This window comes from Chlamydotis macqueenii, chromosome 1 (assembly GCF_036417535.1).
Source record: "Chlamydotis macqueenii isolate bChlMac1 chromosome 1, bChlMac1.mat, whole genome shotgun sequence".
Classification (NCBI taxonomy): Eukaryota; Metazoa; Chordata; class Aves; order Otidiformes; family Otididae; genus Chlamydotis; species Chlamydotis macqueenii.
This window is the reverse complement of record NC_141556.1, coordinates 197166325-197193001: the sequence shown is the minus strand read 5'-3', so window position 1 is coordinate 197193001 and position 26677 is coordinate 197166325. Positions and strand designations below refer to the sequence as shown.

Here is a 26677-nt window from a genome sequence, read left to right as displayed (position 1 = left end):
CACTGGAACAGACTGCCCAGGGAAACGGTTGAGTCACCATCCCTGGAGCTATTTAAAAGATGTGTAGATGTTGCACTTAGGGACATGGTTTAGTGGTGGACTTGGCTTCTATAATCATGTGGTTTTACTTTTCATGAAATTAAGACTTCTGTGTCATTCTGCTCTGCTGGAAAATGATGGAAAGAACTCTGACTTCAAATGCCTGTTAAAGTTGATGAACTGAGTTTGCATATTGGCATATGGCAAAAATAAAACTGTTCTCTGAAGCTGTGACTGTGAAAATCTTGCTATTAAATTTTCAAATGGCACAGGTTATGTACAGAAAATCATGTTACCAAGAGTTAGAAATTCTGTGAACCCTAAATAGCATCACTTCACTTTAGTTCTCAGTTTCTCCATTCAGGCAAAAGATGGGCTATAATTCTCTTGTCCACAGCTGTTGAGCCTAAAATAACATAAAGTATGTGGGTCTAGAACTTTGTAAAGAAACCAGTTATTGTTAGTACTTGGTTCTACCAACTAGTAAAATTCTAGTTGAGATTCTAAAGTGCCTAAGTGGCATCTGCCTTGTGTCCTCCAACTATTGTCTGTTCTCTTACAATTGATCTGTTCGCTAACCGAAATGTGCAAATGAGTCAAAGTTGAAAAGCTTAAACGTTAAACACTTTGGATCACAATCTTTACCAAGCAATTTTCTGTTAATTCTTATCATTGCCATATGAGGTAGAGAAACTTAACTTAAATTGCATACTAATGATTGTGAATTTGAGTTCAGACGGAATTGGAGGATGCATAAAACAAAATAGCATGAATTAGAGAAGGGAGAAAAAACTTGGTCACAAAGTCAAATGGATTTTCAAGTTCAGTTAGTTTGTACTGCCCTGTAAGTATATTTTGGGGTGTTCTGTAGTTCATTTTTTTTTCTTTTTACAGAAATGCCTTGCCTTGTGGAATACCAGGATGGCTTATGGTATAGAGCAAAGCTCCTCTCCATTGAAGAATATGACCCTGTTAAGGTCCTGGTTCAGTTTGTTGACTATGGTAATTTTTCAGTTGTCCCAACAAGCAGGTAAATATATAAGAAAAAAATGGATGCAAAATGTCTGTGTCTGTATGTTTGTAAACACTTATATTATAAAATATGTACTCATAAATAAGTGTATGTATTTTTACATTTATTATTATTTATTTTTATAGAACTATATATAATAATCTTGCATTAGATTTCAGTTGGAGAGAAAGTTGGTTGGTTGGTTAAATAATCCTTGTCTGCAGAGTATGTGGGTTATGCACCTCCTTCTCTTAGAATCATAGAATCATAGAATGGTTAGGGTTGGAAGGGACCTTCAAAGGTCATCTAGTCCAACCCCCCTGCAAGGAGCAGGGACATCCCTGACTAGGTCAGGTTGCTCAGAGCCTCATCCAGCCTGGCCTTGAACACTTCTAGAGATGGGGCCTCCACCACCTTTCTGGGCAACCTGTTCCAGTGTTCTATAACTCGCATCGTAAAAATTTTTTTCCTAATTTCTAATCTAAATCTACCCCTCTCTATTTTAAAACCATTACCTCTCGTCCTATCGCAACAGGCCCTACTAAACAGCCTCTCCCCATCTTTCCTGTAGGCCCCCTTGAGGTACTGGAAGACTGCTATCAGGTCTCCCCGGAGCCTCCTCTTCTCCAGGCTGAACAGCCCCAACTCTCTCAGCCTGTCCTCATAAGAGAGGTGCTCCAGCCCTTTTATCATCTTTGTGGCCCTCCTCTGGACCTTCTCCAACTGGTCCACGTCCTTGTGCTGGGGGCTCCAGAACTGGACACAGTACTCCAGGTGGGGTCTCACCAGGGCAGAGTAGAGGGGCAGAATCACCTCCCTCGACCTGCTGGCCACGCTTCTCTTGATGCAGCCCAGGATGCGGTTGGCCTTCTGGGCCGCAAGGGCGCATTGCCTGCTCATGTTAAGCTTCTCATCCACCAGCACTCCCAAGTCCTTCTCCTCAGGGCTGCTCTCAATCCATTCCCCGCCCAGCCTGTATTTGTTCCTGGGATTGCCACGACCCAGGTGCAGGACCTTGCACTTGGCCTGGTTGAACTTCATGAGGTTGGCACAGGCCCACCTCTCCAGCCTGTCAAGGTCCCTCTGGATGGCATCCCTCCCTTCCAGCATGTCGACGGCACCACACAACTTAGTGTCGTCAGCGAACTTGCTGAGGGTGCACTCTATCCCACTGTCCATATCACCGACAAAGATGTTGAACAGGGCCGGGCCCAGCACAGACCCCTGAGGGACGCCACTCGTGACCGGTCTCCACCTGGACATTGAGCCGTTGACCACCGCTCTCTGAGTGCGGCCATCCAGCCAACTCCTTATCCACCGAGTGGTCCGTCCATCAAACCCATGTCTCTCTAGTTTAGAGAGAAGGATGTCATGCGGGACAGTGTCAAAAGCTTTGCACAAGTCCAGGTAGATGATGTCAGTTGCTCGTCCCTTGTCCACCGATGCCGTCACCCCGTCATAGAAGGCCACCAAATTGGTCAGGCACGATCTGCCCTTGGTGAAGCCATGTTGGCTGTCACCAACCACCTCCTTGCTCTCCATGTGCCTTAGCATGGTTCCAGGAGAATCTGCTCCATGACCTTGCCAGGCACAGAGGTGAGGCTGACCAGCCTGTAGTTACCTGGGTCTCTTGCTCTTGCTGAAGTTGTTCTGAGAAGCCTATTATTATTATATCAGATTTCTCCATCATCTTCAGGTTACTTAACCTGTGAAGTAGGCTCAGACTTATCTGCTTTTGCATCCAAGAAGTTTACACAAAATAGGGACTGAGCCCTCCAGGTGTACAAACAAATCCTCTGATCCTATGCAGCTGCAATCTGCACAGAAGGCAGCTGCGGAATAAGATAAGGGAGTATCTGAGTAGGACACGCTCTGCTCTGCTTGTGTGGAAAATGGACGTTCAAATCCCTGTTCTGCCTGGTGCTGAGCCACTCTAGGAACTGCTCCTGTGCTGACACACAGATATCAGTTCAGTGTGTCAAACACCCCGGGCTTTTAGGGTCCCCTAAGCTCATCTGAATTTTTCTCTTGAAGCACTTTCACTTTGTATGTATGTATTGCTAAATGACATTCACTTGTTTTTGAGATCATTGGGGAATCTACACGTCCTTGCTGAAGATGAGGCAAGATGGGGATTTGAACAGTTTTCCTGCCTCACAGACTGTAGGATCATGGGGAGAGAGTGTGTGTTCTATTTCAGGGTTGCACTTCCTGCTCTGGTTCCCCGTTCCCTTGAATCTAGGATAGAAAGACAGAAGAATGGGGAGATGCTAATATAAAACCAAGGTACCTTTTTCCAGTAGGGTGTCAAGAGCACATCCAGGTGCGAAAGCACTGTGGACCACAAAAGTATGTCATTTTCCAGACGTACCAGTTTTGGAGCCTGCATTGTGGTGACTTGCACTTGCGTTCCTCAAGTCTGTATGGGGCACTTGAGTCTCCTCCCCAGACATTGTAATGGGGAATCAGAGTGCCTGACGGCTGAGGGGTCTGTGTGATAGTGGCCTGCTTCTTGATAGTTACTGTGCTGAAGTCCTTCAGACAGCCTAGCCCTACCTGATGAATTGTTTGGTCTGACACTGGCATGTTCTTGTAAAGCAAGGACTCTGATCCCACTGTAAATTATCTGCATGAACTGTTAAGCTATTCTTACGTCCATACAGAGAGTTTGGCTTGATAGATGGATTGTTGCAGGCAACCATTTTTCATTTTTGTTTTAGATTGCGTCACATACCTTATCGTCTGCTGAAGTATCCTGTTCAGGCAGTACGAGCTCTGTTGGCTGGATTTAAACCTGCTTTACATGACAAAAACCTGAAAAGAATTCCTTATTCCCCAGAATGGAGTGAGGAAGCGTTGTGGGCTATGATGGCATGCGTTGAAGGAAAACAGCTCTCTGCTTCCATGCTTGTGAGAAATATTTTCTTTCATTCTCCTGGTTCTTGCTCAGCTAAAAATTCTTATTAGTGCTCTTAGTAGAATTCCTCAGTATTTGTTTCACTGTGAACTGTCATAATTTCAAATTGTGAACCATTTACCATGAAAGAATGCTGATGAAGAGACAAAATCATGTGGCGTTCTTCTTAATCCGGCAAGGAAAAAGTTTCTGAGCATTCCTGTTACTTTAAAACCTTTCTTTCCTTTTCTTAAAAACAGAAATGCTCTTTGTATATTCACAGATCTACGTAGGCAGTGAGTATAGTCAGTGAAATAACTTTTACTATTGGTTAGCTTGAGATTTAAATCTGTTAGTGTCAAAACTGTCAACATCTGGTTTTCAGGCTCTTTCACCAGAGGTCACCATTTCTTTGTATGAAGATGACAAAAATCTAGTGCATATGAAACTGATAGAAATGGGACTCGCAGATTTGGATGAGTGACATGTAAGTACAGTGAATATGAACTACAAATTCATACCATTCCAAAGGTATGATTGCAGAAGTGTTAAGCAAAGTCTAAATTGTCAGTATGTTAACAACTAGAATTTATTAAAAAAAAAAATGCTTTTTGTCCACGCTTCCACTCTTTTGATAAAATAAAATGCTGTTAAAAAAAAATGAATTTATTTACGTACACATTACTGAAGCCCACAGTATAGCTTTATGAACAGGTACTGAAACAGAGCCCTAAGGCAACATAACATAGAGCTTTTGCTGCTGGTAACTGAAGAAGGTAACTTGATGTGTGGCAGTGTACTCTGCCCAACAATCAAAATTAATTGTTTTTCTTCATTTTCAGCGTGTAGTCTCAATGACTTGTGCCAGTTGTTATCTTGGATCTGTCTGAGAACATATGGTCCATACATCTAGCCAAATAATTTAAATGAAAAGCTGTACAGTTTGTGTTGTCTACAGAGAAAACTGGAGACTTGGATTTTCAGATTTCTTGGCAAACTCTACATTAAGTAGCCATTTTCCCTCCCATTTTATAAGCATTCTTCTAATCGATGTTTAAATAATGTTCCCAACACTTCTGAATCTTGAAATAGTGAAACTAGATACTCACATCTCAATCTCTTGATCTTAGAACCTTAAGTACTGTTCTGTGATATCCTTTTCATAAGAGTAGATAGAATGAACATACAGTAGTAAAGAAATAGATAAAAAAAAACTGATGCTGGTCACACTTGTTTTACTGTCTTGTTAGAAGACTTGGGGGGAAGATGCTAGTTTGGTTATTACTGTGATGTAACTCCTGTTCATGTTTCAGGCATATTTGGTGACAGACTTCTCCAGTACCAGAGTCTGGAATCGAGAGTGAACAGTTTGTCTTTGTTCTGGAACTTGTTTGCATTGCTGCTGTGTTTTCTGTTTTCAGTTATGAGATGGATGTGTTTTGGGTGTCCTTGCACCTCCTTCCTACTTCTGCAGATGCAGTGTTCATTTGAAAGTGTTGGAATAAAAAGGAGCACTTGCTCAGCATATATCTGAAAGCTTGTTTTCCTTTTCTACTGCAGTATGTAAGGTTTCTTTGGATGTCTCTATTGTACTAGTGTAGTATATCCTTTACATTTAAAGCTCATTCCCTTTCAGTCGCCCCATAATTTTGTCTGGATTATCAAAGAAAAAACATGCACAATGAAGACTCTGTAACAGTAAAAAAAGTGTTTCTTGATGTTCAGAGGGAACCTCCTGTGGCCACTGCGTGCCCATGTTTCATAGAATGGTTAGGGTTGGAAGGGACCTTTAAAGGCTGTCTAGTCCAACCCCCTGCAAGTTACCTTGTGGTAACTGCAGAATTTTAAAAGGCAAGTCAGCTTAAAAATCAAATGAGAGAACCTTTTTTGATTTCTGGTGTTTCCTCCCACCTTTCTAAGTAGCTTGGAGAATTAACTCATCCCCCAGTTTCACCTGTCCTAGCTTTATTAATATAGAGGAGTAGTTAACAGAACAGACTTAGGTGTCTGCTAATGCTGTTGCCTCCTAACTGTGAGATGGATTAAAAATAACATTGAGGGAAGAATAGCGTAAGGCTAACTGAAAAGGAATACTGCCATTTGTTTACACTTAAGTCAAGCGGTAAGTAAAGTAAACCGATACCCAGACTTTTAAATCTGGCCGCCTGCTGTATTTCACCACAGCAGGGGTTCCAACAGCACAGCTTTTTATCTTGGATTAAGGAATCTTCTCTTAGATGCCTAAATTAAGGTAACCTACAGCTGTTTGATGAATTTTCACTGACACCTGATTGAAAAAAAAAAAACCAAACCCAAACAAACCAACCACCTTTAAACCACTCATAACAATACTGAATCAATAAACTGCTTCTTAAAAGTGGAAATGGGGAAAAAAAAATTACAAAAAGCTTTCATGTAGTAACACCCACTGAAAAACAAATTTATTTCAAGAAAACTATAAACAATATATACAGAACAATCTTAAAAAGTTTTCTTTTCTTGTTTACAGGAATGTACATTATTTTTGCTGATGTGCTAACACTTCCAACAGTTTTGACATGACCTACAACTTAGTGTCCATGATAATATTACCATCCTTGTCCTTTATTCTTACTCTCCCAGAGACATACTTTGTTTCCTGCTGTCCATTCACATACACAGTCTTGACAGTACCATCTGGATACTCCCGTCTCTTGAACTGTGATGTGTGTAGTTCTCTCTGGCCATTATTGAACTCTATAGTTTTGCTTCCATCTCTGCATTAAATAAATATAAGTAAGTATTTAAAACTAAAAAAAAAAACAAACCAACAAAACCCACAACATTGCAAGGACTATACATAGGCTTAAGCTTAACCTCAGAACAAACATAAGTATGCAAGCCTAGATGAAAGGAGAACTTAGTATTTGTGAAAAGACTGTTTTGTTAAATATCATCCCAGCTAGTTGGTTCTCAAAAACCTTTTGACATAACTTCTTTATACTTGAGAGCCTCTACCACACTTTATCTGCACTAAATCTATTGCTGAAACAGTCCAAGAGAAGTTTAAAACCTAATGTTTTGAGCACTATCAGTTTATGTCAGAGCAGCTTGCCAGCTAGGTTGTCACATGTCCTCTAGAATTATGCACAAATCACAAAAATCTCTGAGGTTAGGGTATGAGAAAATACACACAAGCATTCAGTGTTTGTGTCTCCTCCAAGATACAGAAAGAATCGAAGTTTCAAACAGCATTCACCATACAGCATATTCTTCTGGGAACAGATCTGCCACCATAGACTGCCTCTGCCAGTGAGCCCTAACTGCTCCCTTACCATCATCAGGCGAGGATACCTGAAAAGGTAATGCTTACCGCTGAATACGAACTATGGTACCATCTGGAAAGATACTTTCTTCTTGCCCATCGGTAAATAAGTTTTTAATAGTTTGATCTGGAAAAGTAATTTCTTTCTTGCCATCAGGATAATGCTTCTCTGAAATGTATTTCAAGACAACATGCTTATTACATAAATACAGATCTATATATATGGGCAGCAGTTTTGAGGGTTGGTTGGGGTGGATAATTTATTTACCTATTTGTCCATTTGAAAACTGCAAGACCTCTAAGCCATCGGCATATGTAGTATGTGTAGTCTTAGCATCAGCATAATAATAAATCTGAAGAAAACAGTTCAGATTTAACATAGCTAGTGAGAAATTTTACATGTGCATGTACACGTGCACATAAATAATATTTATAGAGAAGCACAGAAGGTGTAGGATACATACCACTGTTTGATCAGGCATAACCTGCTTCACATCCCCATTGAAGAAGGTTATAGTTACAGTCTTCCCATCAGAAGCCACTTTTTTCCATGTCCCATTGGGGAAAAATATGAGGTGACAGCCATTTTTCAAAACCTTTTCAACCTAATGAATACATTACAGAGAGGTCAGTACTGAGCCACCACACAACAGCTGTCTTGCAGAATTGCAGAGTGCTGAGCTCTCATTTTACCTTTCCATCGGGATAAGCAGTTTCTCTCTGTATCTCTTCACTGTCTGTATATGCAGGTCCAGATGGTAGTGACACATGAGCTTCAATAGGAGGAGAGGTGTCCTGAAATTACAACAATAATCTAAGCATAAACTCAAATCAAGCTTTGTCTCCGTACGTGGTTTTTTCCTAGGCTGACAGGTATTTTGGAAAACCAGGAGCATCAGAGGAGGAAGACATGTATAGGAAGGTATAAATACAATCTGGGTTTTATGCACCTCCTAATATAATTCAAGATAGACTGAGACTCACTAATAATTATTTGCCTTTGGTCAGCTGTAGTCTGGACTAAAGTGGAATTCAGTGTTTTGTTGTAGCATGGTGCTCAACTGCCTTAAGTCATCCATATCAAGGTAGGAAACAATTGATGAAGTTTCATAAAACTTTTACTTGCAGCAATTAATGTAAGAATTCAACTATTTACAAGATTCTTGCATGGTTTCCCTCATGGAGCATATAAACATCCATCTTATTCCCCTCCCTCAAAAGGTAAAACATTTTACAAAATTCAAGGGAGCAGGAGATTATTATTTTATTTTATATTCCTCAGCCAAAGAATGTTGCAACTACTAGACGCACGTAAAACACTCTGCATTAACTACTACATAGACATTTTCTGGTGTGATAATAAAATTGCAGTTGAAAAGCACAGCATTTGAGTCAACAGCCGCACCAGTCACCCTCCAGGTACTCTTTTAAGTACAAGTAATTTTTGTTCTATTTTGGGTTTCCCTCTTCCCTTAAAAATGAAATCAAGATACAGGACTTACTACCATAGAAGTCCTAGAAGAATCTTCTAGTGCTGTCATTGTCTCAGCGTTGCTTCTGTCACTAGCAGGTGCAGGTGTTCCAGAAAATTTTCCTAATCAGATACATGTAATTAATTTTACTGTCCAAATTAACTTCAAGTATAGTTTAAGTGTTATATAGGAGATCAAGCTGTACAAGACACCTACACTTAAGTGCAGTAGAAACTGAAAGCAGTATATTTATGAAAAGAAATTACAAGACAGCTCCCTCAGGTATGTCATTGCTTCATGTGTCAGCAAGAAGCTACAACTGAAGAATCATTGCAACAGGCATAATACTTGCCCTTTCCTATTTCATTTCTGTAGATTTGCAAAGGAATTTTCTTTTCCACCCCCTTAGAGATCTAGACAACATTATTAGTTATGCCTTATAATGTATAAAGACAGACAAACAGGAACTGACTGGCAGACTTTTCTCATGTCTCATCCAGCACACCAGAAAGATTACCAAAATAAAACCAGCAAGGGCTTCAGTTCTGGAACATACTCCTCTAACAGGTAACATAATGGTTGTCTGAGCTGTCAGGTGTCAAAAAGAGTACCCTCCAGTTACTTTCCATAAGTAGATTATTCATTAGGAAGGGGTACAGCTACCAACAGCATTTGCTCCTGTGAACAAGGAACATCCACGACAGTGTTGCCCACAAGATTACAGATTCTGATAACAGAAGATTTTGAATAAACAGCTATTCCAATTCTATCAGCATAGTTATCTAATCAACATCCGCAGCTTGGAGAACATCAATGCTGAATGCCATTTTGGATTACAGAATGCAGCTGCTGGTATGCTCCAGAGCACGAAACGCAACCAGAAGAACAGAATGGTCTCAGCTTATCACAGCTTTCTCTGGAATCTTACCCTGAGAGGTATTATCCACACACAAGTCCGTTACAACCATTCTCTTATCTACTTTTGAGGTGGTGATGCACTCTTTTTAATAAAAGAAAAAAATCTACATTAATTTTCTTTTAAGGAGTTAACAGAATGCTCTGATTAGACAAACATTCATACCTTTTGCCTGTGAATAATTCTTGCCATTTATCTTGCTGCACTTCTGTACTGGAAGAAGCAGAGATGCAGTTTGACTTTTTGGGCCTCTATTTGGTAGATACTAAAAGAAAGGAAGTTAATTATAATTTATGTGACATTTATTCATAACTGTTCATACAGCGGCAACAAAATTTAAACACCACGTCACATGAAATTTACTGGAAGCTTTCTTCACAAGCTATACATTTTTGAGATTTAGTCAGCAGAAGGGCTTATGTGATTGATGGAGCTCAAGTTATACCTTGGAACTTTTCATCTATCTGCTGCCTCGCTACCAACAACTGCGGAATGTTAACTTGGTGCAAGCAATCCAGAATAATAGTTATAATTTCAAAACTAAATATAGCTGCTTTAGGCAATGGTGAACTGCCTGGTTTGCCTGGCTGATCCTTAAGGTGCAGCAGTTCACAGGTAAGATCCAATCTATTATTGTTCTCTCATAGTTGCTTCATCTTGAATTTCTAAGATGGGTTCCTCAACAGAATGGATGGTGTACACTGTGAACATTCACATTTGGGAGAGAATGTGACATTAACAAAACTCTGTGTCACCACTTCTGCAGTCCCAAGATCAGTAAATAAAAAGTAGATACTTAGGCTGTAGCTATTGGATTCCCAGTTTATGATCCAAAAGTCAGAGCGTTCACACTGATAAATTTAAAACACTAAGATTAATAACTTACAGATTCTGCTCTTTTTAGAGTTGTCCCAGAATTTTCCATTTTTCTCTTGCTTCCAGCAGCTTCTACTTTCTTCCAAGCTTCTAGACGAAACCTCTCCATAATTTTGACTTCCTCTTTTAGCTCCATATTCTCATTCACTAAAGCTTCTATTTGATCTTTCAGGCGTCGATGGGTGGTTGACCATTTTACCTCTTTTCGTTTTAAATCTTCCTGTAACTCTGCAATCTGCTGTTTTAAAGCCTTAGAAAAATGCATGTTTATAAATTAAAGAACTTTCATTTTTTATTATGTTAAAAGATTTTAATGTTCTAATAGAAATAAAAGCACCAAAAAAAAAAGCACAAGAGTGGCAAAAAAAAAGATGAGCTCAGCTTCAGTTACAGGAAGTGTCTTTATCGCCCTCTTGGTATCCTTTACACTTTATAGATTGGCCAGTACAAATACACTTGAGACAGAGGAATGAAATCTTTAAGGCTACCTTTGAGAGGGCCCTTCAAAAATTTTGGCACAGGAAAATACAGAGGACAATCGCATAAACACATGTGAATCTGCCTAGCAAATGTAACTTCAATCTGTTGCAGTTATGTGAGGAAAATTTGTAGGGAAGGAGGAAGGAAATCCATGCATGAAGTTTAATACAACTTGTCAGGATGTATGGTACATGAGGTGTACAGACAATGAAGGAACAAACATCTCGTTTTTTACATCTCTGATACTTAAAGACCTGCAAGTAATAAAAAAATGTAACTGAAAATTGTAGATTATGACATTTACTGTACAACAGTTATAGACAGAATAAAACTCAACTACAGTTCTAGTTTGCACTTTGATCCACTACCATGATTAAAAACTTACAACTTAATATTAACTACACTAATTTTGTTTCGAAGACGAAGATCATTCTACCATAGTCACAAGCAGTTTTTAGTACGGAAATGTGACAAAAAGTTTTGCTCATCACATGTTTTTGCCTTAAAACCATCAAACGACATTGTGAAGACTGTAGTTCCTTCCTCAATTAGGCCATCTCTACTAACAGTTTTCATCTTGAAATCACTTGCAACCTTTCAATTAAGTTGGAATTTAGCTCTCAACTACCTTTAAATGAATTTAAGTGTTCCTGGGTGGACTAGAAGAATAACATTTTTATACCTGAATTTCATCACGTTCTTTTTTATCTGGAATTGCTCTAGCTTCTGTGGTATATTTTTCAAAAACTTTACGCTCCTTTTGTAGTTTTTTCATTTCCTTTTTTTTATATTCTTCTATTTCAGCCAGTTCTTGGGCTTTCTGTTGTTGAAAGTCTGCAATTTCTTTCCTATAATTATGAAACAAAGTTGTTGGTTTAGAGAAGACTCTGAGTTTTGTGGTCATTGATTCCCATCTAGCATCTGTTACCCCCAGGAAGACTTACCTATAAATGGTATTACTTATTTAAGGAGTAAGAATTGTTGCACAGCTAGTATTTGAAGTCTAAGAATTTCTATATTTATATATTCTAGTCACAAAAGTTATCCCAAATTTAACACAGCTTTGCTAAAGTCTTCCAATGTTCTTCAAAGCAGTAGAATACTAATCCCCAGAAGAATTCCCCAGGGAAAAGAATCTGCTAACTGCAGGAGGTCACAAAGCAAACATTAGCCAAAACACGATGCTGTTTCCAAACAAAACAAAAGAGACTTTGGTAGGAATAGATATGCCACGTTTAAGTTGCCAGAGATAATTACCCTCCTCTCTATGCTGCTTATAAGTCCCCCAGTTCAAGTGAAAACATTCTCCAATACAAAGGAAGAGCATCAATCATGTTAGCATGAAGATCAGTTTTGCAAGACCAATTTAGGACTGTATACAAAAAAAGTATACCAGTTCTCCCACGTATAGCCTTTAAGGATAGCATATTAAACTAGCAGGAGTTCTTAATATTATAATGTGTGCGAGTAATAATTACAGTTTCATTAATAATTACAAAGAGCAACAACTAACTTCTTGACATATGTCTCCACTGTAACTGAAACACAGCAATTTGTTTACCTGTGCTGTTAGTAACTGATCATTATGATTGGAACATCCTGCGTAAGTGAAAGCACCAAAATGTTTCAGTTAAAAATTACCTGATATTTGCCAAGGCATTCTCTCTTTCTTCACGGAGTTTAGTTAGAGTTGTGTTTTCAGCTCTAAATCTCTCTATTTCAGTTTCCAAGTCAGTGAGTTTCTCTCTCAGCACCTGGGATGGAACAGTGTTTCCTGTCAAAGAACAGCCAGATGCACGTTATCTAAGCAGCATGCATAAGACTGAAGTAAACAATTATTACACACCAGTTTAAAAAAAAAAAAAATCAAGTTACATCATTTTAGATAGTAGTAGTAGTATTGCAAAAAGTTCCTACTATTCAAATAATACAGAAGTGACATTTTAAACCACTCTGTGCTATTTAGTCAAGTACCTCGAATATTGAGTATATCTATCATCTTTGTAGAACTAAGCATATATTAGGAATTGGAATGTGAAGGGTTTCACACCAAGCTAGAGAAATTACATGAAGGTATAAGGGCCAAGCATCAAACAGGAAAGTTTACGGTTGTGAGTTCACAACAAAGTCTGCTCACACCCATCACCAATATGAAATCCATTGCAGAGGCCAATAATAGGATTTCTGGGGTTTTTTTGCCATCCCAGTTTCCTGTTCAGTCACTACTTAACGTTCACAGGGTTATAACAGTCTGCTTTGAGTATGCAAGAGAAGAGCCTAAATACTGAGGATGCAGTGCAGGTAGTTGTGTCATTCACCCCTAAATGCTCTGAGATTCAGTAAAAACCCTACACCTTCCTGCAAACGAGATCTAGCAGGCATCTTTAGACAACTCTACAAAATCAATTCACCACAAAACAGTAAGCAGAAGTAGCAGCTTTCATATAAACTTCTCATAAAAACCTAAACAAAATCCTAAATGCTCACTGGAACAGAGTTTGAAATCAAGATCTCACCACCTTTCAGAGAAGACATATAAATGCTAGACTATGCCATCATGCTTTCACTGAAAAACTGCATTTCTAATGAGCTCACATAAATGCAAAAGCTTCAACTTTTAGAGCAGAAGCTTTTAGAGGCAGTCCTTTTAGAGCAGAAACTTTTAGAAGCTTTTAGAGGCAGTCCTTCCCCAGACTAGAACCATATGGTTGCAACCAACTTAGGCAAAGCCCAAAAAAATGAAAAACGGAAAAATGAATCAGTGTTTCCCATATTCCATGTGAGTTCTCTAGGTACTATACTAGTGTCGGAAAATATGGACAGGGCTGCCACCTACTTATAAGGGGACTAAGCTAATCTAACAGTGAATAGCATTACCCTACTGTGGTGTAAATGCACTCTGTCACTGGCAAGGGACATTTCAGCATGCTTTTGACACTTTCCTTGACTTGGAAACAGTGATGGAACAGCTCCAAATCAAGTTAGTTCAATAAGCTGGTCTGACAGAAAACTAGCCTCCAGGGCAGGGGGAAGGAATAAAAAGTTGTCACTCATCGCACTCATTCTGCAAGCTGCATAACTGTTAGATCTGACATCAGACACACAACCAGGAGAGGAGATAAAAGGTGAGAACACGGCCATTCCCTGCAGCAGAAGTCTGTACTTACACCCTTTGGTGTAATGTCAACATGCAGCTTAAGCGTTAAAATGAAAGACTTGTAATTTATGTCTTCTTCAGTGTTTCCTACCAGTTGCTGTTCTCTCACCTCCTGGCTCCTGTTCCACATTTGATTTGTTTTCACACCCTGAATGACAGCCTGCCTTCTGTTTTGGTTTCAGTGAAGGAAACAGCTTCATCATCAGGTTTGAGACAGGAGGTCTATTTGAATCACTGTCCACTGCAGACTCTTTGGACATTTCATCTCCTCTCTTGGAGGCAACTTTTCTTTTTATTGCTTTATCTGGGACAGTTGTATCATTCTTACTGGAAAAGTCCGTCTGTAAAGGTATTTTAGTATATTTTTCAGGTAAATCACTGTTAACGTAATTTTCATCAAGATCACTCCATGTTCTTTCATCATCAAACTCAAACTTACTCCTACTTATACAAGACATGCTTCTCTGACGGCCTGAAGCTTTTATAATCTTTTGCTTTGACAGTGCACTGCAGTCTTTGTCTGACAAGCCAAGGTCAGCATCTCCATTTTTGCTTTCTTTGCTGACATCTGTAACAGAACCTTCATGATCAAAAAATTCTGGATCACTTTCTCTATGGCTCACAAAGGATGTCTTAGCATCTCCATCTTCATGCTTTAACGTGGCCTCAGATTCATTCTCAGAATCTGTAGTAGTATCACTATTGTCCTCACCCTTATCCTCATTTACAATCCACTGATTACTTTTTAAAGCAGGAGCTGCTGTCATGGAAGAAGCTGAAAATACTGCACTGTCCATTTTATTCAATGGATCCTTCATTCTAAAAGCTGTTCCTGAATTTGAGACTGTATGCGTAACTGCTCTATCATTTCTATTTCCCTGTGTCATACAGTCTGCCTTTTTATTTCTCTTATTTATAAGTTCAACAGCCAGCTCCTTTACTTGCTGCTGTTTGGCCTTGATAGGAGTAGAAGACATTCTACGGCCTTTTAAAGTTTGCTGATCTTGATCCAAGATCCTTTGCACAAATGAGGAATTACTTGAGAATGATATTTCATCTGCAGCTTGTTCTAGAAACAAAAATTCATCTAATTCAAGATTCTCTTTTTCTTTTTCTTTTTCCCAGTTTTCCAGCTTATTTTGAAATGAAACTTCAAAAGACAGTTCTGGATCTTTTACGGGGTGATCTAAAGGACATCTAGAATTAGAAAAGGCACTGGCTAGCTCAGGAGACAACTGAGGCTTTTCTGTGCCAGGTAATTTGTTTCCCATTTTCCCAGTGTTCAACTTAGCAAATTCTACTATGTTCTCTTTATTTTCTATTTTGTTGTTAATTTCTAATGGAAAAGAATCTCTCATCTGTCCATTATTATTTTTTCCAGGTTGCATTCTTGTTTCTAATGGCGAGGTATTTTTTCCATTGTGATTTCTGAGTACTAGGGTCTTCTGAATAGAACAATATTTTGCTTTATCAGGGTGGCTATATTTTTTACATGGTGCAAAAGGGTTCTCAGAAACCAGTTCTTTGCCAGGAGGCATAGTTTTCTTCTGTATTTGTGATCTGTCCACTTTGATAACATTTCTGTCATCTGAAGCCCTTTGTTGAAGTTTAGGGGCATTTTCTCCAAGTTTTGTAGTTTTAGATTTGGCATTAGCAAATCTTGTTAAGCCTTCTCCTCTTTTCAGGAAGGGTCGTTTGATCACGGGTTTTTGAATGGCTGATCCATTTGTCTGCTGAAAAGGCATAAGGAAAAGTAAAACACAAAACATTAAAGAGCTCCTTACACAGTTTGAAGATTTCTTCAAATAAAACACATATAGAAGTAGGAATTTATATAGTCTTTAGCAATCCAGTAGAAATGTACATCTTAAACAAGCTAAATACTTGAGGCTTATTGTTTTATTTTTAATAATGTGAATATTGCCTTCAGTATTAAGTTTTTGATGCTAGAATCTTCCTTGTACATTTTTACAGCACCTATAGTATCTTGGCACAGTTAAAAAAATAAATAAATAAATAACCTGTAACTTCTGTTTTTGCTTGAGACGCTGCTCTTCTAGTTGTATCTGTTCTTCCAGGAATTCTTCAAATGTCTGTTTCTTCTCATGAATCGCAGCTTTAATAGGTCTAGTGTAATTTAAAAAAAAATAATAATAATAATAATAAAAGTCTTACATTTCTATGTAAAATAACTGTGTTTAATGTCACTGCTATTCAAAGACCTAAGATTCAATTATGTAAAAGATGACAAATTATGAGGTACTTTGGTCATTAAGGGTCAAGCTTAAATCTTAGAAATGCATTATAGCACTAGCTGTTTATCTTTTGAGAAATGGTTTATCAAATCCCTGCTACAGTTAATATACATATTTAAAGATACTGTATGCAGGTTTTGTTATTTCTTCTTTCACTGCTTTTCTCAATGATCCTTTCTTCAGCCCAGACTACCAAACTTTCACTGGTATTTTAGTTATATCGCCAATTTTTACAGTATTACCTTCCCACTCAGCAACGCTGCTGAGATCGTGTTCCGTATCTCTCCCTTTGATACTCCTCCTTCACAGCCTTGTACCAGGTCTGGCTGGGATGGAGTGAGCCCACGTAGTGCTGTGTTTTGGATTTGTGACGACACACCAATGTTTTAGCTGTTACTGAGTACTGCCTGCACAGCATCAAATCTTTCTTTGGCTTTTCATGCTCCTCCCTCACCCTCAGCAAGTAGGCTGGGGTGGGCAAGAAGCTGAGAGGGGATGCAGGCAGAATAGCTGACACAAATTGTAAACTGTTCTTATCTCAATCCACAAGTCTTCTTGAGTTTGCTCCTCTGATACTCTCTCCCACTCTGCTCTGGAGGACAGAGTGAGCAAGCAACTGGGTGGGTTCTCAGTTGCTGGCGGGGCTCAACCCACCACAGCCTGGAACAATTGTTTCTTGCTTTCGTGATGACCCAGCAGACAAGACAGAGCTTTAAAACAATGCCAACCACTACTTTTGTTCTACCAACTCCATAAACAAAGCTTTACCATACATGAGAAGGCTTCTTCCACAAGCACTATTATTACTTCTTATCCATCTACAGATGTTTAAACAAACATAATTCCTGGTAATAAATTAGGAAGTCACAGCCTCACACTCCCTCATGTTACTACTTTCGCCACATAACAGTGGATAGGAGATTGTAATAAATCAAGCTGGGAACAGTAATGATAACCGCTTACATACTAAGCCTATACCAAAATGTGCTTCTAAACTGTCATTACCCAAGGTTGCACGCACCTCCTCAGCCAATACACAACATCACATCTTTCACAGCAAAGCAATTTCAAGCCAGAGTCTCTCTTACTACAGGTCTCCACAGTACCTAGCAAAATAGAATCTTTGGTTGAGAAAGCTACACAAATTGAGAATATCAGACTCTTTCAATAAGGACTTAGAATTTGACCAAACTTCTATTATATATTTGATATAAACTGCATAATAGTAGCCTGAATTACCTTTCCTCTGTATTAGTCCACAAATGTTTTCCTCCACTGGAATTTTCAGAGAGATCTGCACTTTCCACACATAAAGGATCAATGTGATCATCTTCACTCTCCATTACTATTTCCATCTTTTGTTCTGGACGCCATATATTTTTTCCTAAAAAAAAAAAAAAAAAAAAAAAAAAAAAAAAAGAATTTTTTTTCCTCCCCAACAACTCCATTTTCAGCTCATACTTTAAGCAGCATTCAGGTCAGATTATAACCAGAAGGGAGCTTCATGGTAATGTAGTCTGAATTCCTAGACAAAATAGTGCTAAGATTTCCCCAAATTAATTCTTATTTGAATTTGAGCTTTCTTTTTAAAGGAACATCCAATTATGTATTAAAATTTTTCCACAGACCTTAAATAACTCGTTCTGATAGTTGTTCTTTTCTATTGTTAATTTATGGCTTAAAAAGAAAATAACTGAACAAATTTGGGTGTCTACTGTACTGAAGAGCTCTTATCAAGCTTCTGTTTCCCATGTATACCTGTATAAATTAAGATCAATTTATCTTTTCACATCCTTTTAGACCAAGCCCTCTGATTAAAAGCTTTAAAGCTGGTATGAAGTATGATGAAATGCAATCTCATACCTTTTCCTGAAAAACTCTAGATGTTTTCAGCAACCTTATTAAAATTGCTAGATTAAAACCAAAACCACTATTCCAGTCATAGCAGCATAGTAGTCATGCTGGTGTCAATGGTAAAACTGAGGAGGAAAGATAAAGAACCCCAGTGCATTACTTCTGATGTACAAATAATCTTTTATAATATGACAGGAACTTTTTGTCAACATATCTTGACTTCTAATTCCAGTTCAGTTCCTAATCCTCACAACAGAGCTGGTCTGAAGACATTCTGTATTCCTGGATAGACTTATTTTCCATTTGCCATGTGAAAATATTGGTACAGTTCAGCGCAAACAATTCAGCTATCCAATGTCTGTCATTATTTGCTATTTTCCTAGTCTTTATCATATATATACTTTAGCAGTAAAGATTATCTTTTTGTTCCCTAAAACAGACAAGCATTTCATACAGACAGAAGAACTTGATTCTTTCCTCATGCTGCTTTTAACAAAACTCCCATGGGCATCAACAGGAACACTGAGGTCTGTAAGCTGTCACTAAACCAACATTTGTATAAAATCTTCCCAATAAGTAGTGGAAAATTATACTCAATAACTACAAAGGGGAAAAAAACAAACAAACAAAAAACCACCTCCACACACCAAATTTTTTTTCTCTAAATGACTAACCAGTAATAAATTTGTCTTCCTCATTTTTCAAACAATTCGGCGCACCCAGACCTTGTTTCTCACAGGCAGACACTCCTAAAAGATTGTTCTTCAACGATGATGTGTATTCATTGTTGTTTAACTTTTGTAGAAAATCACCATCTTGTGTATGTGAAGAAGCACAAGCTCCGTCTTCAAAGTGATTCTGACGCTCAGATGAGGGCAACTGGTGCAGAGTTGTTAAGCCTGCTGAATGCTCAGGTCTTAGCTTTTGACTCCCAGCTGTTAGAGTATAGCCTTGAAATCAAAAGTAAAAAATGGGTGTGTCATTGTATTTGTATTACAACACCGCTATTCCACAGGAGAAAAGAAATGGCGCTGAAGGGCAAGATTGATCACCCAGCCTCCATCCTTATGTTACTGATCAAGAACAGGGGATTAGGCAATCTGGAATTTGTTCTCCTAATGGTAAGTCCTAAATTCATTTTCTCAGGTAGTCAGAGTGAAAGAAGGATATTCACTTAAGTCAGGTTGGACTGATACTGCCAATAAAAGAAAGTACCCCTGGTCAACTCTAAAAGGTTTTTCCAGCCCAGCGCTGTCCCCTCCCTTTGCACACAGCAAACGAAACTGGAAAACCGATACAGGTTACAGGTGTTTGTTTTTCAGTTCAGATCAGCTCCCCAGTCTAGTTCAGTTTGTCACCTGAATAAATTTGTGCTGCATGAGCACAAACAAAGAGGGACCACTTCATTTGGATACTGTGACAGCTTAAAGCAATCAGAAGTATTGTGAGAAACAGCTAATCAGAAAGGAAAGCAACTGTTTGTTTTCTGTTCTGTTTTTTATATTTAAAATACATTCTTCAAAACAAGAGGTCCCATCATAGCACACATTGATCAGGTTATAGTTGGCATTTTATCTAAAGAGGACAGTATTCTTTCTACAGTAGCACTCAATTTTCAGTCACTGAAGCATTGCAGCATTTATTTTTGACTAATTAAATAGTCTTAAGATTAAGAACACTGACTGCACTTTCAGATTTTAACTGGAAAATGAGATTAAATTCCTCAGTTTACCCAAAGTATGTCATATACTTTTTTTCAACTTACCAAGAACTGCTGTCTGGCCAGATACCATGTTAAGTAGCTTCTGCTGCTCTTCCATTAGCCTTTGAAGTTGCTCCATCTGTTGTTTCTTTAGCTGTTCCTGTTTCTGTTGTTGCAATTCCTTCAGCTTTTCAAACAAAAAAAATAGCTGTGTTAGAGGCTAGGTTTACTTAGAACGTATCACAGGATTAATGTCATCAAGACAATAGGTATTTCTTGTTTTAAAGATGTTCCATTAGGCAAGTATAACTGACTTAGGACTTGCTCTTTGAGCTTACCATGTTCTATACATTGCAAAGAGTTTGCTTGCCTCCAGGTATGACCAGTCATATGCAGAAACAAAATAAATCTTAGATGGCGTATGTTAAGGAATTCTAGAACTTTTACCTGTTCAAGTTTTTGTAAGAGTGGATCGCTGTGAGCGGATTTATTCTGACCATCCACTTCACTATGGACAAAGTCTGTTTTAGAGGCCTCTACGTTATATGCTGCTGCTGGGAAAGACGTTTCAGTGGTATATTGCTGAAGTCTACAAGAGCTGCCGGACTCTTCTTCACACAAGGAGTCATCGCTTACAGAACAGCTGTCTGAAAGATGCAATACTTCAGCAGGGAAAGGTGTGGTATTTTCAGGTCCAGGTAACAAATTTTCTTTGTTGATTTTCAAACTGGTAAAACTAGGGTCTAATAAGACTCCAGCACGGAAACTATTGGACATCCAATGTGCAATGAAGTTTTGTTCACTACTGGGATCTTCAACAGTTGGCATCGTGTAAATTGTATTCCAATTTATTTGCTGATGTAGCATTAACATAACAATATGATGTTATGTAGCATTAGGAGAGTAAAACTTCCAAAGTTCCAGATATTCGGTATGGACCATTACCTACTTTTAGCACCTAAAAATTAAGCAGATAAACAAAATAAGAAATCTACGATAACTTTCTTTTACTGGAAATCTGTTATCTCTTATAACCAATCTAGTGTATTCTTAAAAATAAGTCACAATCTACTTTTCCCTGGGCTACAGAAACAATTTGGACAACCAGTAACAAATACTTTCTCTGCAGGAAGTCAACATAATCCAACTTTTAATCTTACTATTTATTTGAGTGCAGTTAACATTATCACAGCTACTATAAAGCTGTGTATAACATTTTCTTCAATAGTACAGGGAGGGATTCAGAATTTTTTTTAAGTGTCTGCAGTAAAAGAAGCGAGGTTATTTGAGGACCTGAAAGAGAGACTCCTCTTACAGGACCTACATATTAACAAGTGTCATAAAACGTGAATGAATTCAGGTAGGTAGGAGACCCAAAGCGATTTCCTTACTTAGGAAGAAGAAGAGATGGAACCACTGCAGATGACGATGTGGCAGCAGGGTGCTGACTGCTCAGCCCCGCTCCCCCAAACCAGTCCCAGGGCACTGAACTCTCTGCGTCACAGGGAATACAGGGAGAGAAAGGTCCAGCAGACAAAGGACAGACAATCACAGCGGCCCAGGCTCAACAGTCCTGCTGACCAGGAAATAACTTCAAAGCTTCCTCGTTCCCAAGAGATCCGTTCATGCCAGCTCTTACATAGTTTTCCCCACTGTAAAAGGGGCTCACACTTTGAAACTGTGACTAGGAGAAACCAAAGAATTCCCTTAGAAAAATGTTTTTCAACTGCCTTATGTCTTGAGACACCACTGGAAGTTTCCCAGCAAGGTCCAGATTCCCGCATAGGCACATTCACACGCTATTTTCCCCGACACCTTTTGGAGACCCCTTCGAGGCAGCCTGTCAGGCCAAAGCTTCCCCTCAGCTCTGAGGGCAGCAGCACCTTCGCGCCAGCCCAAAGAGCTGGCAGGGCAGAAGCTGACCCGTCCGGGAGGGCGAGGACGGACGAAGGGATCCCCCCGAGAGGCCGCCGGCGGGGAGACGAGCGCAGCCACGCTCCGCAGCCCTGCCGAGGGGCCGGACACGGACACGGACACGGACACGGACACGGACACGGACACGGACACGGACACGGACACGGACACCCCAGTCGCGCCGCCAGCGCCCGCCGCTCCCTCGGCCCCGACGCACTTGCACCGCGACAGCTCTGACCCGCGGACCCTTGCGAGTACCGAGACGACAGCAGAGTCGCCGTTCCCCAGGCCGCTGCCACAGGAAGGCACCGCTCTGTCCGCCACCTCCCTCCTTCTATTACAAACCTGCCGCCATCGCGCAGCCTCCCGGCGCCACTGGCTGGGCACCGCCCCGGCGCCGGGCATGCTGGGAGTTGTAGTCCCAAGCCACAGCTTTTCCCGCCCTCCTGAGCGGCGGTGCTTCGGCCCTCGAACTACAGCTCCTAAGAGCCTCATCGGCGAAAGGGCCGTTGACGGGCAGCAACAGGGAACAGCGAAGCGTTGTGCCCGCGGTCGCCTCTGTCTCGGGGGCGGGAAGAGGCGGCGGGGATCCCGCTCCTGAGGGCGGCCCGCAGGTGGAGGTGGCTCCCGGGTCCTCCCCACATCGCCTTCGGGAGCCGGGGTTTCTCCCCGGGCGGTGCCGCCGCTCCGGCAGAAGGCGGAAGGCCGTGTCCGCGCAGCCATCCCCGGCGGCCGCCCCGGCGCGGTGCGTGAGGAGATTCCCGTGCAGTGAGCTGTGCCGTCCGCGGGCCTTTCGGGGCGCGGGGTTCGCTGCAGGGGTGCGGCTCGGCACTCTTAGTGTGCTTTTATCGCGGCTCCTTGCAGGCTTTTAATCTTTAAATAGCTGCGGTCAGGGCATAACGAGAAAATGAACGGGCAGAAGGCATCCCCTGCCGTTCTGACATTTTGTGCTTCGGGCACCTCTTACTGAGAGAAATTGGTGTTTTTCTCTGAACTCCAGTGAGTGGCAGAGCATCACGCTCCGAAAACGCGTGGCTGTGACCTCTTTTTGCGGCTGTTGTGGGCAGGCACAAAGCCGAGCTCTGTTGTACGAACCCAGGGCGGCCCTGTCAGTGTCTGCTGCTGCCGCTGGCCTGGCTTTCCGCTGTTCCGCAGGGCTCTTTCTGCTGAACCTCCCGTTGTCTTTCCTGCACTTTGGTTTTGCCAGTTGTGAATGTGTTGTCTACGTGATTAACAGAGATAAGTTACTCGGCTAGCATATACAAGGATTTGCACTCGTGCTTTTTCAAAGCACAGCATCGCATTCAGTCCCTTTGACACCTTCAGTAGGAAAATACAGCAGAGGTTTGTTTTCCGTTTACCTGCACACTGAAGGCCTTACAGCACTCCAGATTTTTCATGGTCTATTGTTGGACAACAAAAATTTATTTTTGGCTCCCTCTCTGTGCTAAAAATATAACCCATTGCTATCAATAGTGTTGAATTTGTGGTTTGATCATGAGGAACAAGCTCATGTGCTTTTGTGAAATCTTTTTGAGGCTATTGGGGCCTTACCAACGTAAATTAAAATTGTAAGAATTAAATCAGTGGTAATTGTCAGCAGTTCCACTTTATGTAATGTCCTTATACGGTGCTGCAACAACATAGTATTCCAGTTATAAAAGTATTTATCAGCAGTTAATTCATTCTCAACACACCAATTAAATACAATAGTTCTCTATTCTGATTTTGAATTCTGAAAATTTTGCCATTCAAAAAGAATAAAGCCAAATACTGCCAAAATTCCTTGAGAATTTTGGTTCTCTAGGGAAATAGAAGAAGAGGTAGCATTCATCAACAATGAAAGGGAACAAAATCTTCACTCAAGGGAGATAAAAGCTGCTGGGAACAGACTTTGAACAGGTTTTAACTCAGTCTCCTGCTCTCTGTCAGGTATTCCAGAGTTCACTTGTGCTTTAACAGTGACAATTTCCTCCTCCTTACAAGTGCAGTGAGGGTTACTGCCCCTTTTTGTGCAGTAGACTGCACTTTGCTTGGTTGTTTATTTGACCAGGTTGCTGTGCCTTTGGGCGCTTTACAGGGAGGTATGAGTGTGTCCTAGCCCCTCCTGCTTACAACCAGGCTCTCCAGTTGTACCTTAAACTGTTGGGGAAGCAGGAAGATCCCTCAGGGAGGGCAGCTGCCAGAGCAGGTGAGTGTAAATGATTTGGCTCCCTCAAAATCTAAAGAGAGGAGTGGGATCAGGGGTCATTTCATAGAATCATAGAATGGTTAGAGTTGGAAGAGACCTTCAAAGGTCATCTAGTCCAACCTCCCTGCAAGGAACAAGGACATCCCCGATTAGATCAGGTTGCTCAGAGCCCCATCCAACCCGGCCTTGAACGTTTCCAGGGATAGGACATCCACCACCTCTCTGGGCAACCTGTTCCAGTGTTCTACAACTCGCATTGTAAAAAATTTTTTCCTAATATCCAATCTAAATCTACCCCCCTCTAGTTTAAAATCATTACCCCTCATCCTATCGCAACAGGCCCTACTGAACAGCCTCTCCCCACCTTTCTTGCAGGCCCCGTTGAGGTACTGGAAGACCGCTATCAGATCTCCCCGGAGCCTCCTCTTCTGCAGGCTGAACAGCCCCAACTCTCTCAGCCTGTCCTCATAGGAAAGGTGCTCCAGCCCCTCTGATCATCTTCGTTGCCCTCCTCTGGACTCTCTCCAACTGGTCCATGTCCTTCTTATGTTGGGGGCTCCAGAACTGGACACAGTACTCCAGGTGGGGTCTCACCAAGGCAGAGTAGAGGGGGAGAATCACCTCCCTCGACCTGCTGGCCACACTCCTCTTGATGCAGCCCAGGATGCTGTTGGCCTTCTGGGCCACAAGAGCGCATTGCTGGCTCATGTTGAGCTTCTCATCCACCAGCATTCCCAAGTCCTTCTCCTCAGGGCTGCTCTCAACCCATTCCCCGCCCAGCCTGTATTTGTGCCTGGGATTGCCACGACCCACATGCAGGACCTTGCACTTGGCCTGGTTGAACTTCATGAGGTTGGCACAGGCCCACCTCTCCAGCCTGTCCAGGTCCCTCTGGATGGCATCCCTCCTTTCCAGCGTGTCGACGGCACCACACAGCTTGGTGTCATCAGCGAACTTGCTGAGGGTGCACTCTATCCCACTGTCCATATCACCGACAAAGATGTTGGACAGGGCTGGGCCCAACACAGACTCCTGACGGACGCCACTTGTGACAGGTCTCTACTTGGACATCGAGCCGTTGACCACCACTCTCTGAGTGCGGCCATCCAGCCAACTGCTTATCCACCGAGTGGTCTGTCCATCAAAGCCATGCCTCTCTAGTTTAGAGAGAAGGATGTTGTGCGGGACAGTGTCAAAAGCTTTGCACAAGTCCAGGTAGATGATGTCAGTTGCTCGTCCCTTGTCCACCAATGCTGTCACCCCATCACAGAAGGCCACCAAATTCGTCAGGCACAATCTGCCCTTGGTGAAGCCATGTTGGCTGTCACCAACCACCTCCTTGCTCTCCATGTGCCTTAGCATGGTTTCCAGGAGAATCTGCTTCATGACCTTGCCAGGCACAGAGGTGAGGCTGACCGGCCTGTAGCTGCCCAGGTCGTCCTTGTTCCCCTTTTTAAAAATTGGGATTATGTTCCAGTCATCGGGGACCTCACCAGACCACCACGACTTCTCAAATACAATGGCCAGTGGCTTGGCAACTTCATCTGCCAGTTCCCTCAGGACCCGTGAATGGATCTCATCAGGTCCCATGGACTTGTGCATCTTCAAGTTCCTCAGATGTTCCCGAACCTGCTCTTCGAGTACAGTGGGCGGTTCTTCATCCTCGTAGTCCCTGCTTGCGTCTTCTACAGCTTGGGTGGTGGGACAAGAGCCCTTATCGGTGAAGACTGAGGCAAAAAAGTCATTGAGTACCTCAGCCTTCTCCATGTCCCTTGTAACCAGGACACTGGTTTCCTTCCGGAGGGGGCCTACATTCTCCTTGGACTTTCTTTTGTCCCCTATATACCTATGGAAGCTTTTCTTGTTGCTTTTTATATCCCTGGCCAGATTCAGTTCCGTCAGGGCTTTAGCCTTCCTCACGTGATCCCTGACCGCTTGCACAGCCTCTTTGTAGTCCTCCCAGGCTACCTGTCTCCGCTTCCACCCTCTATAGGCTTTCCTCTTCACTTTCAGTTGGTCCAGGAGCTCCTTGCTCATCCACGCCGGCCTCCCGGCCTTTTTGCCTGACTTTTTCTTCATTGGGATGCACCTCTGCTGAGCTTGGAGGAGGTGCTCCTTGAATATGGACCAACTTTCCTGGGCCCCTCTTCCCTCCAGGGCCGCCTCCCATGGCACTTTGCCCATCAGGTCCCTGAGGAGGCCGAAGTCCGCCTTCTTGAAATCTAGGGCTGAGAGCTTGCCGTGTAGTTTCCTCGCTGCCCCGTGGATCTTGAACTCCACTGTGTCGTGGTCGCTGCAGCCAAGGCTGTCCTTCAGTTTCACATCCCCCACCAGCCCCTCCCTGTTGGTGAGCACAAGGTCGAGCATGGCACCCCTCCTTGTCGGCTCCTCTATCACCTGCAGGAGGAAGTTGTCATCCACGCATTCCAGGAACCTCCTGGGCTGCCTGTGCCCTGCCGTGTTGTCTCTCCAACAGATGTCAGGGTGGTTGAAGTCCCCCATGAGGACCAGGGCTTGTGACCATGAGGCTGCTCCTATCTGGCTATAGAGCGCCTCATCTGCTCTGTCCTCCTGGCCAGGCGGCCTGTAACAGACCCCCACCGTAATGT

General features: G+C 41.6%; 3 protein-coding genes across 9 annotated transcripts in view; 2 read left to right on the top strand and 1 right to left on the bottom strand.

Annotated features, from left to right (window-relative positions):
* The window catches only part of RNF17 (ring finger protein 17), a 52645-nt gene extending 47332 nt beyond the window's left edge, over positions 1-5313 (top strand). For 6 of the 7 annotated variants that reach the window (XM_086739544.1, XM_086739543.1, XM_086739545.1 and 3 more), the window contains 4 exons: positions 934-1069; positions 3772-3961; positions 4333-4434; positions 4790-5313. In XM_086739544.1, the coding sequence (XP_086595670.1) occupies positions 934-1069; positions 3772-3961; positions 4333-4431 (425 nt within the window). In that variant the 3' untranslated portion in view covers positions 4432-4434; positions 4790-5313. Of the gene's footprint in view, positions 1-933; positions 1070-3771; positions 3962-4332; positions 4435-4789 lie in introns of those variants that run through there. The other variant, XR_015257495.1, reaches the window with a different exon arrangement.
* Positions 5314-6381: 1068 nt separating this feature from the next.
* CPAP (centrosome assembly and centriole elongation protein) lies at positions 6382-20836 on the bottom strand. Its single transcript, XM_086742395.1, has 16 exons — positions 20411-20836; positions 20027-20150; positions 18936-19211; positions 17647-17791; positions 16174-16279; positions 14262-15885; positions 12637-12769; positions 11678-11843; positions 10526-10765; positions 9805-9904; positions 8757-8845; positions 7945-8046; positions 7716-7856; positions 7520-7604; positions 7300-7420; positions 6382-6703 (listed from the first exon to the last, which is right to left on the bottom strand). The coding sequence occupies exons 1-16, from the start codon at positions 20834-20836 to the stop codon at positions 6511-6513; spliced, it is 4071 nt and encodes a 1356-aa protein (XP_086598521.1). The 3' UTR covers positions 6382-6510.
* A 1558-nt stretch (positions 20837-22394) lies between these two features.
* PARP4 (poly(ADP-ribose) polymerase family member 4) overlaps positions 22395-26677 on the top strand; it is a 62198-nt gene continuing 57915 nt past the window's right edge. Inside the window, exon 1 of the mRNA XM_086760252.1 lies at positions 22395-24068. The gene's annotated coding sequence lies outside the window, so the exon portion shown is untranslated. The remainder of the gene's footprint in view (positions 24069-26677) is intronic.

Bases quoted from the DNA above. Each gene is read 5' to 3' on its own strand.
- CPAP (XM_086742395.1), bottom strand. From the start codon at position 20,836: ATGTTAATGCTACATCAGCAAATAAATTGGAATACAATTTACACGATG. The intron at 19,212-20,026 runs GTAAGTTGAAAA...TTTGATTTCAAG, and splicing joins TGGCCAGACAGCAGTTCTTG to GCTATACTCTAACAGCTGGG. The intron at 7,421-7,519 runs GTAAATAAATTA...AATACATTTCAG, and splicing joins GTTTTCAAATGGACAAATAG to AGAAGCATTATCCTGATGGC.